General features: G+C 61.7%; 1 protein-coding gene across 1 annotated transcript; it reads right to left on the reverse strand.

Moving 5' to 3' along the window:
• Positions 1-225: 225 nt before the first annotated feature.
• On the reverse strand, positions 226-13,840 carry LOC119100343 (homeobox protein B-H1-like). The gene is made up of 5 exons (XM_037223445.1): positions 13,791-13,840; positions 13,509-13,625; positions 3,221-3,439; positions 535-775; positions 226-231 (listed from the first exon to the last, which is right to left on the reverse strand). Exons 1-5 carry the CDS (start codon positions 13,838-13,840, stop codon positions 226-228), a joined length of 633 nt encoding a protein of 210 aa, XP_037079340.1.
• Positions 13,841-15,167: the final 1,327 nt, after the last annotated feature.

Raw genomic sequence — 15,167 nt, forward strand, 5'->3', positions numbered from 1 at the left:
CCTCGGTCCTCAGATCCCAGGTGTCCTCGGATAATCTTTTTGAACCAGTGAGCCTCGGCAGAACAAACTTATTGTCCGCGATGTTTTCCCCACAGCAAACCGGAAAGAGCAGCAGCGCAGCACGGCTTGAGCGAGTGAGAGGGAGCCTGCGCTCCTCTCCCTCCATCCCACCCCTCGGTGGACGACACCTTCGAACACGCGGTGGCACACGAGAGGGACAGGGGCCTATCGCTGACGGGCCGGCCAGCGCCGGCCGCGTCGGAGCGGCGCGCGCCTCAGGCCGGCCAGCCTCAGCAGCACCGCTCCGCGAACTCGGTCTGCAGCGACGCTTGCCAGGTCGCGACCCTGACCGCTCCAGGGCAGAGTGAGCGTCTCCCGAGGGTGTCCGTGGCGGGCCTGCCTGTCTCCTGAGCGGGCGGGCTCGGCCCCGGCTCACACCCGGGTGGTGCTCGGCGGCCGGCTGTAGTAGGAGGCGAGCGCGGCCGAGGCGGACAGGGCGGCCGGCGGCGCCGCCAGCGACGACGGCGCGCTGACGGCGCCGGTCGCGCCCAGGCCCAGGCTCGGAGGGAACATACGGTACGCCAGCGGCTTCTGAATGGCTGCCAGCTGGTTGTAGTAGGCGGCGTTGAGCGAGGGCACAGCCGGTAGCGTCTGCGCCGGCAGCGGGTACGGCCAGGGCACGCCGCTGCCACCGTATATCCGCTGCAGCGCCGCCACGTTACCCGCCTCAGCAAGCAGCTCCATGCCCACGGCCGTCTGTCGCTTCCACTTTGTCCTGCCGGAGGGGGGCCAGCCGTCAGCTGGATGACCTCGCCTCGCGACACATGACAGCCAGCAGACCCGCCGGGCCCGCGGAGGTCCGCCGCCGGCCCGCCGCGCGGCCGCCGGGCGCGAGCACGCCGTGGACGCGGCGCTGCCCCGCTCGCGGCCGGTCAGCGGACCGTCGTGCAGCAGTGGTGGAGCGCGGTTCAGACCGGCGCGGCTCTACCCGTCGCCTGAGCCGCTGCCGTTTCACATTTCCCGGACGAGCGCCTGCCGCCGGAGTTGGCGGCGGCCGGCTCCGGCTCCGGCTCCAGAGGCCCACTAACTGGTGGAAGGTGACGGCACAGCCATAACGTTTAAACCCCGTGGTTGCAGGTGGTTATTATTAAGAAATTTATGATATGCCGCAACTTACAAATCACGATAAGTGGTGCTGGGCTCCGATAAACCTTACGTATTGCATCCGTTTCCAATTTAAATCGTCACATACCGCCGGACCCCATGCTGCGCACCTGTAACTTTAAAGCGGAAAGTGCCGGGGCAGTTCATCAGCTAATCGTCTCCATTAAGCAAACAGGGTTACAGTAATGGCGCGGTAGCGTTGCAAGGCGCGACCCTCGGCGGACGACGGCGCGGCGCGGCGAGTGGTGTCCTGAGACCAGTGGTGCAGCGCGGCGCTCGGTGTTCTGTGAGACCAGTGGCGCGGCACGGTGCTCGACCGTCGCCGACACTTTCACGCCTGCGTAGCCGGCTCGGGCGACAAATGAGTCGGAGCCGACGGTGTTCACAGGCGCCACGCGTCCGGCGGGGCGCCCGGCGCCCGGCGCCCTGCGCCCGGCGGCCGGCCCCCCGGTTCCTGGCCCCAGTCCCTGGTCCCCGGCGGCCGGCCCCTGGTCCCTGGCGCCCGGCCTCCGGTCCCTGGCGCCCGGCCTCCTGTCCCTGGCGCCAGTCCCTGGTCCCCAACACCGGCGGAGGCCACCCGGCTACCCGCGGCGGAGCACTGCCTGCCAGGCGAACCGGCGCCGGGCTGGGGCCAAAGGCGCGTCGCCCACCCCGGAAATAGCCTGTGGTTGGAGGCGACTGCCCCACGCCTGGGCAAGGCTAGCCTATCAAGGCATAGGTAGAAGGAGCAAGGCTTGTTGCTTACTCTTCCATGTTCTCTTTCCTAGACACACTGGACGTGCTTGAATTAAATTGCACTCACGCTTCCTGGAGGCGCGATTCCTGTGTTGTCTACCCGCGCACCATTTTTCCGAACAAAGGAAAACGTTTAAAAAGGAAGAACAGACCTTGAACAATCGGGTTTGAAAACACTGTCTTCATGGTGTAATCAGCTGGTGGCGGCAGCTGTAGAGTGCCATCCTTTCTCCATTGTTCGCCGCCTCGGAGCATGCCAATGACAACCGCTAGCGCCCCTTCTCGTCGAGCAGAACCGCTCCAATCCCAGGGTTAATGACGCGTCAAAAGGAAGCCGTAATAGACGAAACCCGTAAACCAACATCCTTCGCCAAACAATTTAATGCACAGCTGATTTGGCTTCCCATTATTACCGCGCAAGGTCGGCGGCTGGAGCGGCTCGGAGCGCTCTGAGCCGGGAAATCGCTCCGGCGGCCGCCTCGCTCCGCTCCGCCAGCCGCCGCGCTCCGCTCAAGCAGCCGGTGATAAATGAAGCCATCAGTCGCGCTGTCATTACTGGCCGCCAATCGGGCCACTGTATATCGTCATTAACCTGTCTGTGACGCCCCGGGCGCTGCTTTCTAGCGGCGCACCGCGCGCCCTGTACGGACACCGCGGTACAGGGTCGGGTCCTGGCCACTGCTGTCGGAACACAGCTCCGGGCCTCTGGACGGTGGGGTACGGACACCGCGGTACAGGGTCGGGTCCTGGCCACTGCTGTCGGAACGCAGCTCCGGGCCTCTGGACGGTGAGGTACGGACACCGCGGTACAGGGTCAGGTTCTGGCCACTGCTGTCGGAACGCAGCTCCGGGCCCTCTGGACGGTGGGGTACGGACACCGCGGTACAGGGTCAGGTTCTGGCCACTGCTGTCGGAACGCAGCTCCGGGCCTCTGGACGGTGAGGTACGGACACCCCAGTACAGGGTCAGGTTCTGGCCACTGCTGTCGGAACACAGCTCCGGGCCTCTGGACGGTGGGGTACGGACACCGCGGTACAGGGTCAGGTTCTGGCCACTGCTGTCGGAACGCAGCTCCGGGCCTCTGGACGGTGGGGTACGGACACCGCGGTACAGGGTCAGGTCCTGGCCACTGCTGTTGGAAACGCAGCTCCGGGCTTCGGGGCAGTGGGGGTCGAATCACCGTAGACTGAACAGGGCTCGCTTGCGTCAGCGGTTGCCCGTGAAGCTATGTGCATTTACATCTCCCACCCCTACACATGTGCCCGCGTGCCAGCGTGTGTCCGCATCGGTTGTTTTACCTCCCAATCAGCGACCCGCTTACCTCCTGTTCTGGTACCAGGTCTTGACCTGGGTGTCGGTGAGGTTCAGACTGGCGGCCATCTCCATCCGGTCCTGCACGCTCAGGTACTTTTGCCGCTCGAAGTTCCTCTCCAGCGTCTGCAGCTGGTGGTCGGAGAAGGCGGTGCGTGCCTTCCTCGACTTCTTGGACTTGAGCGAGCAGCCGTTCTGACCTTGCGATGACGGCGAGAGCTCCTCTTGTCTGCAACCAGGCGAGCAGCGCATTAGGACGGCGGCGAGGGCGTGTACCACGTGACGCTCCCAGTGGTCAGCCTATTGTCGAAGCGCGGTCAACGCGCCGCCGCCACAGCACCACACACCGGTGGTGAGAATGGCGCGGCTGTCGCGCCGCTGACGCCGCGTCCGCGCTTGGGAGTGTCGAGGGGAGGGACTGGTGACTGCTCTTGTTGACGCTCACTCCTGCCGGCGGGGAGGGCAGCGTGTGTGTGGGGGGGGGGGGGGGGGGGACCGGAGGTGGCCGTGGCCGCGTCTGGTTCGCTCGGAACCGGCGCGGACACGGTCCAGCGCGGCCCGCCAAAAAAACGAACACCGGATATCATCAGTCTTTTTCCAGCCTTTGTTTTACAAATACGCAGCCGCCGGCGACGGGCCGGCCTAAACACTGTCGGGTTCATCCATCAGACGGCCAGATGCCTAAGTAAAGCATAAGTTAATTCGCTGAAAATACTGTAATTACAGGCCATCAGCGTCCGTTCCAGCCGGTGTCGCTTACCGCCCGGCGGGTGGCTGCTAAGGGTAATATGGCGGCGCTGAGCGTAACTGGCCGGGACCGACAAGCGCAACACGGAGCGCTTCGGTGACCCACTCCGTTCAATGCCAGTTGCCAGGAATGACGTTCGCAGGCAACAAAGCAGCACTCAGTTTACCGGTGCCGGTAATATGCGTCACATACAACGGTGTCACGGAGCCGTTAGCGGCGAAATTCGCAGCTGGCAGAACGAAAGTTGCACACAGTGAACTTTCAAAGGTGCATTGTGTGAAAGCCGGCCATGACCAATGATAATCCATTAAGCGATCGGCGCAGCTCGCTGTGTGTTTGCATTAACTCAATCATGGCGCTGGCGGGTACAAAGGCGCTGCTGTAACTGTAGCCATTAGTTGAAACGTGTCGACACTGTGGCGTGACGCGGAAAATTGCCGCCGGCCGCCCGATTCGCCGCCTGGCGCGCACCTGAGCCTTTATCGCCGTCGATCGACGCGGCCAAAGTCGCGCCGGGCCGTCCACCCGCGAATGGCGCCGGACAGGTGCAGTGTGGCCAACGCGCGGCTCTCGTTTTAAACAAAGTTTTGATACGAGGCCGGTAAATTATTCAGGGCGTCGGCCGTGCATGCGCGGCGGCCGTTCGGTGCCGGCCACTGGCAGGCGGCAATCAGACGGCGTGAGTGATCAGTAGGCTCGCCGGGACGTCTGGCCGGCCGGCCGGCCGCCGCACCGCCACTAACCGCCGCCACTGATTGCCACCTGCCCACTAATTAAATCAAGCCGCCATCGGTTGCCAAGATACTAAAGCCTAATTTGTATCGCATTTGGCCGTGCCGTGTCCAGTTCCACTTGGCGATTCGGTCATGCATTAATTTTGCATAATGATATAGTTAAAAGGTGGAAATGTTGTTGTCGTAATAACCGGGCGGCATAAATCGGGGGTTTTACGGCGGGCCGCAGTGCGACGGGGGCGGCGCCGCGGGCGGCGCGCAGGCCTCTGACCCAGCGGCGCCCGGCGGCACCACATTAAAGGCACCGCCCGGCCCGGACCGCATCTGTCGGCCGCGCCGCGCCGCACCAGCCGACCGGGCCGCGCAGTTGGCAAATTTGGCCGCCATTCATTACTCTCGACTGTCCAATCTTTTATATTAATTTCTAAACGGCGGCGATGGGGCGGTGCGTGTCGAATGGCCGTGTCGCGACCCCAATATAAGCCGCGCCCGGCGGCGGCCCGGCCGGCTACCGGCGAGAGCGGGACGGCCCGCCGACACCGCCGCCGGACAGCCGGCCAGCGAAGCAGACAGTCATAGGGCGGCTACCGGCGAGAGCGGGACGGCCCGCCGACACCGCCGCCGGACAGCCGGCCAGGGAAGTAGGCAGGGAGGCAGATAGTCGCAGAGAAGCGGCTGGACAGGCGGGCAGAACAGATAGGTGGACTAGGCAGTCGGACAGACAAACGAGCAGACAGAAGGGTAAACAGGTAGGGGGAGCGGTGGGCTGAAAGGCAGGCAGCCTGACTGACAGCCTGACAAGCCGGTAGGACAGGCAGGTACGCAGCAGACGCATGCAGGACAGGCAGGCAGACAGCGAGTCGGACAGTCATATGGACAAAAAGACTGTTAGAAGAATAACATAGGCGGGCAAATTTTCAGCCAAAAGTAGAATGTCCAAACAAATCGACAGACTGGTGATGAACCGGACAGACAGGTGGTCCAACGGACGGACAGGACAGCTGGGAGGAGAGGTGGGCAGACACGCAGACAGCTGGGTAAGATCTGATTGGTGGAACAGGGGGCCAGGCGATCTACATGCATTTTGAGGATCGAGCTATTTCCTCCCTGGTGTCTTCCTTTACTTCCGCACTTTTCGAGACGTTAAGTTTCAGCTTAACTGGATGGTGGAAAATATCAGCATGAACGCCCCGCCCAGGCAATCCATGATATCCTGACGACCTACAACCGGGGATGTAACGTTGGAACCCTCGCTCCCGTTCGCTCTGCGGATATAGGCAGACCCGCAGCGTGGAGGCCACAGCGCGACTTCAGCCTGTCGGCGTCTATCACCACGCCTTTGTGCGGACATGGGCACTGCTATGCAGGTTGTCAGCCACGATGGAGCGCTGACACTGCCAGAACATCGACTGAACAATTGTGACTGCGTGTAGCGAGAACATTTGGGTCGGGTGGACATAAGCTTGAATATGCATCGCGATTGGTTTGATACGCACCCGCGGATTCGCTATAGCATTTGTCCGACAATATGGCAGTTGAACTGTGAAACGCATACGGCGCCGGCGGCCTTGCTGGCTTCCAAATTACCGGAAGCTCTCACTGTCATTGCAACGGTCGAAACGTGCACAATTTCCTGTCCACAGAGCTTCATAGCCGCTGCCCTTGCTCTGAAGTCCCCCAATATAGAATGATTGTATCGTTCACCGACTATTAGCACTACCGCTATTACCCGGCACTCCAAGCCCGCATAATCTCGCCCCATTCAATCTGCCCTGCCCCTGCCACTGTGCCAGACAGCCACGCGCCCTGCCCAGCCACTCCACCCCGGCTGCATGGTCCACTGCCCCCCCCCCCCCCACGAGCCGGGCCATGCGCGACGCCCCCCCCCCCCCACAGCGGCCTCGTCCGACGCCCACCGCCATTAGCTCCTATTAGAGGAGAGCGCGCGGCGCGCGGCCGCCGGCCGCCGCTGAGTTACGGCTCCGCCTGCGCCGGCGCCAGCAACAGCGCTGCGGTTGCAAGCGGCTGCGCCACCGGCCGGCAGAGCGTGCGTGGCACGGCGGCCGGCGCGGCGGTCGGCCCCGGTGACACCCCGGCGGGAGGACAGGGCGGTCGGCGGCGCCGGCCGGTCGTGTCCGGCCGCCGCCCGTCCGTCCGGGGCGGCGCTGGGGCGGCGCGCCGCTCCCGCTCCTCTCCATTTTGCCTTGATTAACAGTGAGCCACTAACCGGTTAGCCAGTCGCCCATCCTATAATTTTCATTTCCATTTGATATTCAAAGTACATGCCTTCTAATTACGACTAATTTTCTTCCATCCTTTACTGCAACGCGGCAGTGTTGCTGCTCACCGGCGGTAATGACCACCGCTCTCCTGGCGCTGGACCTAATGTGCTTAACGGGGCCGCGATCTGTGCTCTTAAATGGGTGTAATTGGGGGAGCGGGCGCGTCATAAGCGATATATAAAATATCTAGTCGTTAATATGCTACCGGTGGCGCCGGCCGCGCGGGATGTGAGAAATAGCGCGGCCGCGGTGGGTCCGGGCCGGCAATTACTCGGCGGCGCCTTTGATGGGGCGGCCGGCGACGTAAGAGGTGTTAAATACGCTCCATCTGGCGGCGGCGCGCGCACCGCTGGAGACACGACACAGCGCGGCCGCCGCCGGCCGGCCGGCCGAGCGCGCGCCGGCGCCACGGAGATGACCGCCGGAGATGAGGCCCGGGAGAGGGACGCCGGGTCCGGGGTCGTGCCGTCGTCGGCTGTCAGGGAGCGCGGGACGAGCGGTGCGGCGGATCGGGAGCCAGCTCGTGCCCAGTTGACGCGTTTCTGGTTCGCTCGTCAGTCGCTGCACGCTCCGCTGGGCGTCGCGTGTCCACGGACGGGGAGGCGGCAGTGAGACCAGGCTCCTGTCACGGGCATCACCAGGTGGTCAGCTCGTCACACGCTGGGATGTGTGACGGGTTACTAACGCGAGGGGTCAGATCGGAGCTCGTACGTGACAGGTGACTACGACATGTTAGCAGGGAGGAATCTTCAGCTCTTCCACAACGTCAGTCGATCAGCGCCGCAGTGACGGGTGCAGGCTAGCAGATGCAACAGCCAGCCAGAGCCAGCCAGCCAGCCAGAGCCAGCCAGCCAACAGCCAGCCAGAGTGATGCAACAGCCAGCGGTCAGCGCGAGGAACCGACCGCAGAAAATGCCAGACCGATCCGTGGTGCCCCCATCCGCGCTGCCTGCACACCCCTCCCTTCCCTTCCCTTTCCTTCTCTCCGCGAGCGAAAGGTCAACAAGCCTGCCCAGTTGACTATTGCGTGCAACCGTGCTGGCCGTGAACTAGACGTTTACCCACTCATGGTATTCGATCTGAAGCACAAACACAAGGCTGGTTTCAAACCGTTTTGAAAGGCTGAACAATAGCAATCTACAATTTACTAAAAATAAGTTGCAGTCGATTCTAAGGTCTCTTTTGCGCAGCCGCTTATCAAATGGGGTCAACGCGAGTGGTATTCATTTCTGCAAACTAGGCCTGGTGATGAATTGCGTAGCCAGATTAAGTTTACTTGGAAACACTACCGGTCGTTCTTGTTACACAATTTGAATACGGAAGGGGGCAAGGCACCGTGTATTCCGAGAGCAAACTGGCATCTGGTAAGCGTGTAACGAGGATGGCACATGAAGTTTCGATGGTAAACATGATGGCCGCTGTATACAGCATGTTTCTCTTCATTTCAGTACGCTTGTCACTTGCAACAATGTTGTGCGACACGAGACACAAATTGATTAAGCCTTGAGGCAAAAGAGCTAAATAAAATCGGCGGATATGATTTAAAGACAGATCGAAAAGGCTTGGGTTCACACACGACAAAAATGGGTACTTCCTCCCTGCTGAAAATCACTCCACCTAAATGGTGGAGTGATTTAAGCATATTGGTGCGCGGTGACACCCAAATATTCTACCCATTTTTCTTTGTTCAATCACTTAAATACCTATATTTGTGTTTGTTGCTGCCCTTTGTTCCCGCCGCATTTCTGCCGTCAAATTTGCGCGCTCCAGCCAGAAGATACTCATATGTGTATGTTGTCATATCTGGCATCCGCTGCGTATTTTCAGTCACTACCTTACGCCACACTCGGGTATGAGCCTGACACAAGTGGTAAGGTTCTATCATACGTCTATTCATGGTAAGGCGATAAGCTGAACGGTACACTAAAGCTGGCCTGATGGAAAGCCATTTTGCACGAGTCTCATATCGAGCAGCTGAAAGTTTAATGGGAAAGCTAAGGCACAACTGAGTACCTTCTTAACAATGCTAAACGCGAAACGAAAACATACCTCGCCTTTTCATTTTGAAACTCTTTTGATCATAATGATGCCATAGCCAGCTGTCCTAGCTGAACGACCGCCGCTGCCGACCACAAAACAGCCAGCCGAATGGACAGAACCTGAGCAGCTGAGTGGGAGTTGAGCGTTGATGGCCGGGTGAGGAGTCTTCTGGCTATCGACGGCCCTGAGAGGGCCGGCCATTATAGCCGGTCGGAAATGGAGCGGACCCCTGACTGAGCGCCCTTTCAGCGGCCTTTCATGCGCGCCACCGACAGAGCCGTCAGTGGTCTTGATCGGGCCGGGCGGGTCGACGTTTTGTAATGACCGGCCGTTTGGGGCGCGGCCCACCGGCGCACGGCGACGGTCAGCCCACTGTCAAGCCAGCCAATCGCGGCATTGTGCCCGGCCGCGGCCCGGACTCGGTCACGTGAGCTTGACAGGCTGGCCAGGGGCAGGGGACCTAACCTGCACCCGCCGGTGGCGGCTGGTGCAGGTGAGGCTGAGGTCTGAACCGTCACCCGGCAGGCCCGCGCCCCGGTGGCGTTGTGGTACTCCGCGGGGGGCTCGCGTCACAATGACAGCTCGTTCCCCCACTGCTGATAACCCCAGCAGTGCCGGCCAACGGCCAGCCAGCGGTACCAGCCAGCGGTACTGGTACCGTCTGACTTGTACCGGCCGCCGTGACACGGCCGACACGACTCTAAACGCGGTACCACCGCTCAAACCTCAGCTAGGGCATCGGCAGTCCGCGACAGTCCCTGGAAGTCACGACCGTCGGCCCCGGTCAGTCTGTGGCAGTCCCTGGAGTCACGACCGCCGGCCCCGGTCAGTCTGTGGCAGTCCCTGGGGACCTGGAGTCACGACCGCTGGTACCGCGTCAGTTAGCGGCAGTCCGCAGAGGACCTGGAGTCACGACCACCGGCCCCGGTCAGTCCGCGACAGTCCCTGGGTCACGACCGCCGGCCCCGGTCAGTTAGCGGCAGTCCCCAGAGGACCTGGAGTCACGGCCACCGGTTCCGGTCAGTCCTGCGACAGTCCCTGGGGTCACGAACGCCGGCCCCCGATCAGCTAGCGGCAGTCCCCAGAGGACCTGGAGTCACGACCGCCGGCCCCGGTCAGTCTGCGAGTCCCTGGGTCACGACCGCCGGCCCCGATCAGTCTGTGGCAGTCCCTGGAGATCTGGAGTCACGACCGCCGGCCCCGGTCAGTTAGCGGCAGTCCCCAGAGGACCTGGAGTCACGACCGCCGGTCCCGGTCAGTCCGCGACAGTCCCTGGGGTCACGACCGCCGGCCCCGATCAGCTAGCGGCAGTCCCCAGAGGACCTGGAGTCACGGCCACCGGTTCCGGTCAGTCCGCGACAGTCCCTGGGTCACGACCGCCGGCCCCGATCAGCTAGCGGCAGTCCCCAGAGACCTGGAGTCACGACCGCCGGCCCCGGTCAGTCTGCGACAGTCCCTGGGGTCACGACCGCCGGCCCCGATCAGTCGTGGCGTCCCTGGAGATCTGGAGTCACGACCGCCGCCCCGGTCAGTTAGCGGCAGTCCTAGAGGACCTGGAGTCACGACCGCCGGTCCCATCAGCTGTGGCAGTCCCAGGGATCTGGAGTCACGACCAGCCGGTCCCGGTCATCGGCGGCGGCGGTTTATGCCGCAGACCTGGTCTGCCTCAGACCCTCCCTCGTCCCCCCCCTTCACCGGCGGCTGGACCGCTGGGACCACCCCCTCCCCTTCCCCGCCCCACAGGTCCGGCACGCCGAACTACCCGTTAACAGGCGGAAACAGCGATGAAAGGACGACTACATTTGCCGATTTGCGGGAACAGAGGCGGCCCCAGCCGGGGTCAGCGGTTACCTTAGGCCGGCAAGTGGCGCCCGTCCCGACATTGATTTATCGATTGTCCCCCGCCGCGCCGCCGGAGCCCCTTTCCACCCCTGTTATTCATTGTTCTGCACAAGTCGCCGATTTTATATTGTCCATTAATTACCGACAGGCCATGCGTGCGCATTATCATGCACACACGTGACGTCAATTTTCGCCGTCCACCCCGCCAGTCGGGGGTAAAGACTCGGTAATTATTTCGACAATACGCCGACATGCGCCCCTCTCTCATCCCCCCTGACGCAAACATGCCGGCGCGCGCGCGCGCCATAATTGTGATCACAGCGCCACGTGTCAGGAGCGCGGGTCGGCTGCTCTTTCGCCGTCCGGCTCTTAGCGCCACGTGCGCCGGCCCCCGCCCGCCAATGAGTTGCCATGACGACGACAAATTTCTCACGCGTTTAGGCAATGTTCCGTCCGAGCGAGCTGGTCGGCGGCGGCTCATTATGGTGAGTCACCTCTGCAGGAAATTAGAGCGCGCCGACGGAAATGGAGCTAGCTCCGGCAGGCGGTGGCGGCCGCGCGCGCCGCCGCCCGCCGGCGCGCCCGGCGCGGCCCATGCCTGCGCCGCCAGCAGCATCCCGTCGCGGCGTGTCCGCGAGCGCGGGCGGCGCAGTCCGCGCGACGCCGGCGCCAGCCCCAGCGGAGCCCGGTCTGCCGGAGAGCAGCTGCCGGCGAGCTGGGCTGCGGCACGGGGCTGCTAGCTGGCGCATCGCGACGCCTGGCGCCTCGCGCGCGCTTTGGCGGGACCGCTGTTTCAGGGCGATGCCGATGTTTTGGCGGCGCGTCCGCTCAGCGAGCTGCGAGGGCCCGCTGATGGAGCAGGGCCGTACTCGCCGACCCATCACTCGTTGATGGTTCGGTAGGGCCAACATGAGCACTTGTGAGCGCTTCAATCGCTTCCTGATTGGGGCAGCGGTGCTGAAAGCTAACGGCAAATGCTAAGAAACGACTGCTAACGACTCGGCACGAGCGGTCGTATATGCCTCGCATGACAGAGCTCCGACTGTGATAGCCTGACGCGACCAGCCCGTACAGAGCGGCGTGACCACGTGTGGTGAGCGTGGTTCGTGAAAGCGCCGTCGAACGCCGCACGAGGCGATGCCACTGTGGCCTGCCGGGCGCGGCTCACAGCCAGGGTTTGACCCCGCTCGGTAAACGGCGACTCTGTGCGTTGTGAGCTGTATTTCCGGTAGAGCAGCGGAGCGTTGCGGCACCTTGAATAAACGCCGAACGTGCTGTTGCAGTTACCGCTTCAATTGGACAGCTTCGCTGAACCGAATAATCACGGCAGATCAGACCCACCCTCAGACCTTGTCCAATAGCGGTGTATAGCGGCCTACAACGGTGCTTATGCGACCTAGAAATGATCCTGCCGCGAACTGGAGACCACATCAGCCCACCGCGGCCTAGGGAGGTCCCATCTAGACGCAAAATGATCCCGGCAGTCGGCGCGCTCCAAAACAATGGCCATAAATCAATCAGTGAAGCCGGCCGCAGACGCCAGCGACCCTGACGCGACACCGCAGCGGCCGCACAGATCACACACAGCGCACACAGCGGAACAGCGGCCGCACATCGGCCGCACAGCAGCCGGCCGCACGGCGGCGCCGGCAGACGCGCCGGAAATGCCGCCCGGCGGGCTGGGCCGGAACTGAGCGCGACACCGGCGGGGCTGACGCGGCGTGCGCGGCCGACACGGTCCCGCGCGCGCTGGCTCTGCACACGCCGCCAGTCAGAGGACCGGCTGCCGGGAGCGGCGGTCCCACGCCCCCGGGCCGCACCACGCCGGCGCCCGCCCGCCCGCCGCGCCGCGCTTGTTAGCTGCAATTTCGCAGTCGTTGCTCTGCAGCTGAGCGCTTGCGGGAAATGGCCAAATGGGCGCGGGCTTTATGTTTGGGGTAAACACCGGGCTGGCTGGTCGGGCGGCGCCTCTCGTGTGGTAGCATGGGCTGGCTGTGACGAGGCCCTGTGGCGGTGACGAGGCACTGTGGCGGTGACGAGGCCCTGTGGCTGTGACGAGACCCTGTGGCTGTGACGAGACCCTGTGGCTTTGATGAGGCCCTGTGACTGTGGCGAAGCCCTGTGGCCGACAGCGATCAGAAAACAACGGTCGTTTGATATGAGAGGGAAGGGTACGGCGAACCATGGGTATCCGTAGCAACAGGTATGCGAGACCTTTATCTTAATGTGACCTGGGCAGTAAAATGAACTAAGTCAATACGACAACTCCACTCCGAGCTAAGCAACGCAAAACAATAGCATGCGTGCACACGCCGCGCTCAGGGCAGAGGAAATGTGACTGGTGCGGTCCGCTCAGAGCCTGTCTCTGGCACGTGGTTTCTCTACTTAGCAAGTCGAATCAGCAGCTCTTCTAGAGAAGACGGATGCGGTATGCAGCGTGATATTGACACATCCAGACAGACAGCCGCGGAATGTCCGAGGCGATAGACATCTCCCGTTGAGCAGGTGCAGTGCGCGTCCAGGGAAGCAACAGCGTGCCGATGCTGGTGCGCTAGCTGCGGAGAACGTCCGACCGGCTCACTGAGCGCCGCTCCCCACGCATCCCGCGGCCACCCACACCCCAGCCGCGGGCGTGCCGCGCCAGTCACCCACCTGTGTGCTGGCCCCGTCTTGAGCTGGTCCGTGTCGTCTGTGACGTCACCGTCGCTATCGTCGTCTGGGCCGTCTCGCTTCACCGTCAAGTCCGTCGGGCACTCGGAGAGCGCAGGGCTGTCGGGCGAGGCGGCCGCCAGCCGGCGGCGCGCCTCCTCGTCGGGCTCTGGCCGCGCCAGGCGCAAGATGTCCGTGATCATGAAGCCGGAGCGGTGGCCGGGCGGCGGCGAGCCCGCGCCGGCGGGCCGCTGGCCTGCCGCGCGGCCCCCCTCCTCGGCCCGCTTGATCTCCACGGTCATGCTCGCCGGCGACTCCACTATCTCCACGGTCATGCCCGGCGGGGCGGCGGGGCGGCTCGGCACGTTCGCGGGCTCACTGGGCGCACCTCCTCACACACGGCGGCGGCTCCGTCTGCGCGCGACGCGCCGCCAGCCGCCGGCCGACCGGAGCCCCGCCCACCCGACGGCTGGCCCCGCCCTCCCACCGCCGGCTCCGCCAATCAGCGACCGCCCGCCCAACGCCCGCGGTGGCCAACTGATATACGGCTAATTTTATTTAGATTTGCCGTAATTTGATGAGATAATCGCCACTTGAATAATTGGGCTAATTCAAGGCGGTGGCTGCGGTTAGATTTAAGGACACTTGAGAGGACCACTTAGCCGCTAAACGTATGCCAACCGCCTGGCGGCCCCTGTCTGCAACTAGTGATAATTGGCTGAGACGTCATGCTAGTCATGTGCAATGTGACCGTACAGCGCTGTAATTTAGATGGTTCTTGGTATTCTGAGGTCAATTAAGAGGTTAAGTGTGCCGTTGGCAGCCCATCATATTTCGGTTGGAGGGACACGTGTTCCAGTTCAGCGCGTGACATTAATATTTCGCTAGCTTTATAAAGTCAGCGTGGTAGGACTCATGCTGCTGACTGTGGCGATTACGTTGCTGAATGCATGAGCGCTTCAATTGGTATCATCCTACTTATTCATGGAAAACTTTTTATCTACTTGCTTATGTTCAAGGGCATCTATTTAGCCCTTGTCACGCTAGTGTTGATTCTACTGGTACATAATTTGGTCACGTCACATTTCACAAGCATCTAATTTTAAAATGCAAGGGAAACAGAATAAACGGTGACGAAATTTTGTTTTGCGTCATCGTGTACCAATTCGCTATTTAGGTTTGTGTATTTAATCCCAATTATGGACTGCCGCGAACGTAAAATGATAAATAGGTATGTACATACCATTGAGCTTGTATTTGAGCGCAAGTAGGTACCCGCGCTCGGGTTCATGATATTTCCATTCACCACCCATCGCTGGGCTTTGTCACCTGTATAATACTCAAGTGACTAAGTTGATAAACGCATGCATGGGCAATTTAAAAGGATGATTCACGGCACAATGTTGCTTCTGTGCGCGAGGCAAACATAGCAGGTGCTACTGCACTGACAAGATCGGAACAGATCAACGACAATATTCTCTCTGGACTTGGGGTGGAAGAATATTCTTCCTGGACTGGAAGTCAAATCTATGAAAAAAGATACCGCCCCCCTACCACCATTCCACTGACTTATTTACCATGTGTTCGCCGCCGTCCAACTCTCCCCGAATGATCTACCATGGGTGGTGGATGCGTGGTCCAGCTCATATTGGGGTTGCATCG

This window comes from Pollicipes pollicipes, unplaced genomic scaffold (genome assembly GCF_011947565.3).
Source record: "Pollicipes pollicipes isolate AB1234 unplaced genomic scaffold, Ppol_2.1 Scaffold_4881;HRSCAF=5763_pilon_pilon_pilon, whole genome shotgun sequence".
Classification (NCBI taxonomy): domain Eukaryota; kingdom Metazoa; phylum Arthropoda; class Thecostraca; order Pollicipedomorpha; family Pollicipedidae; genus Pollicipes; species Pollicipes pollicipes.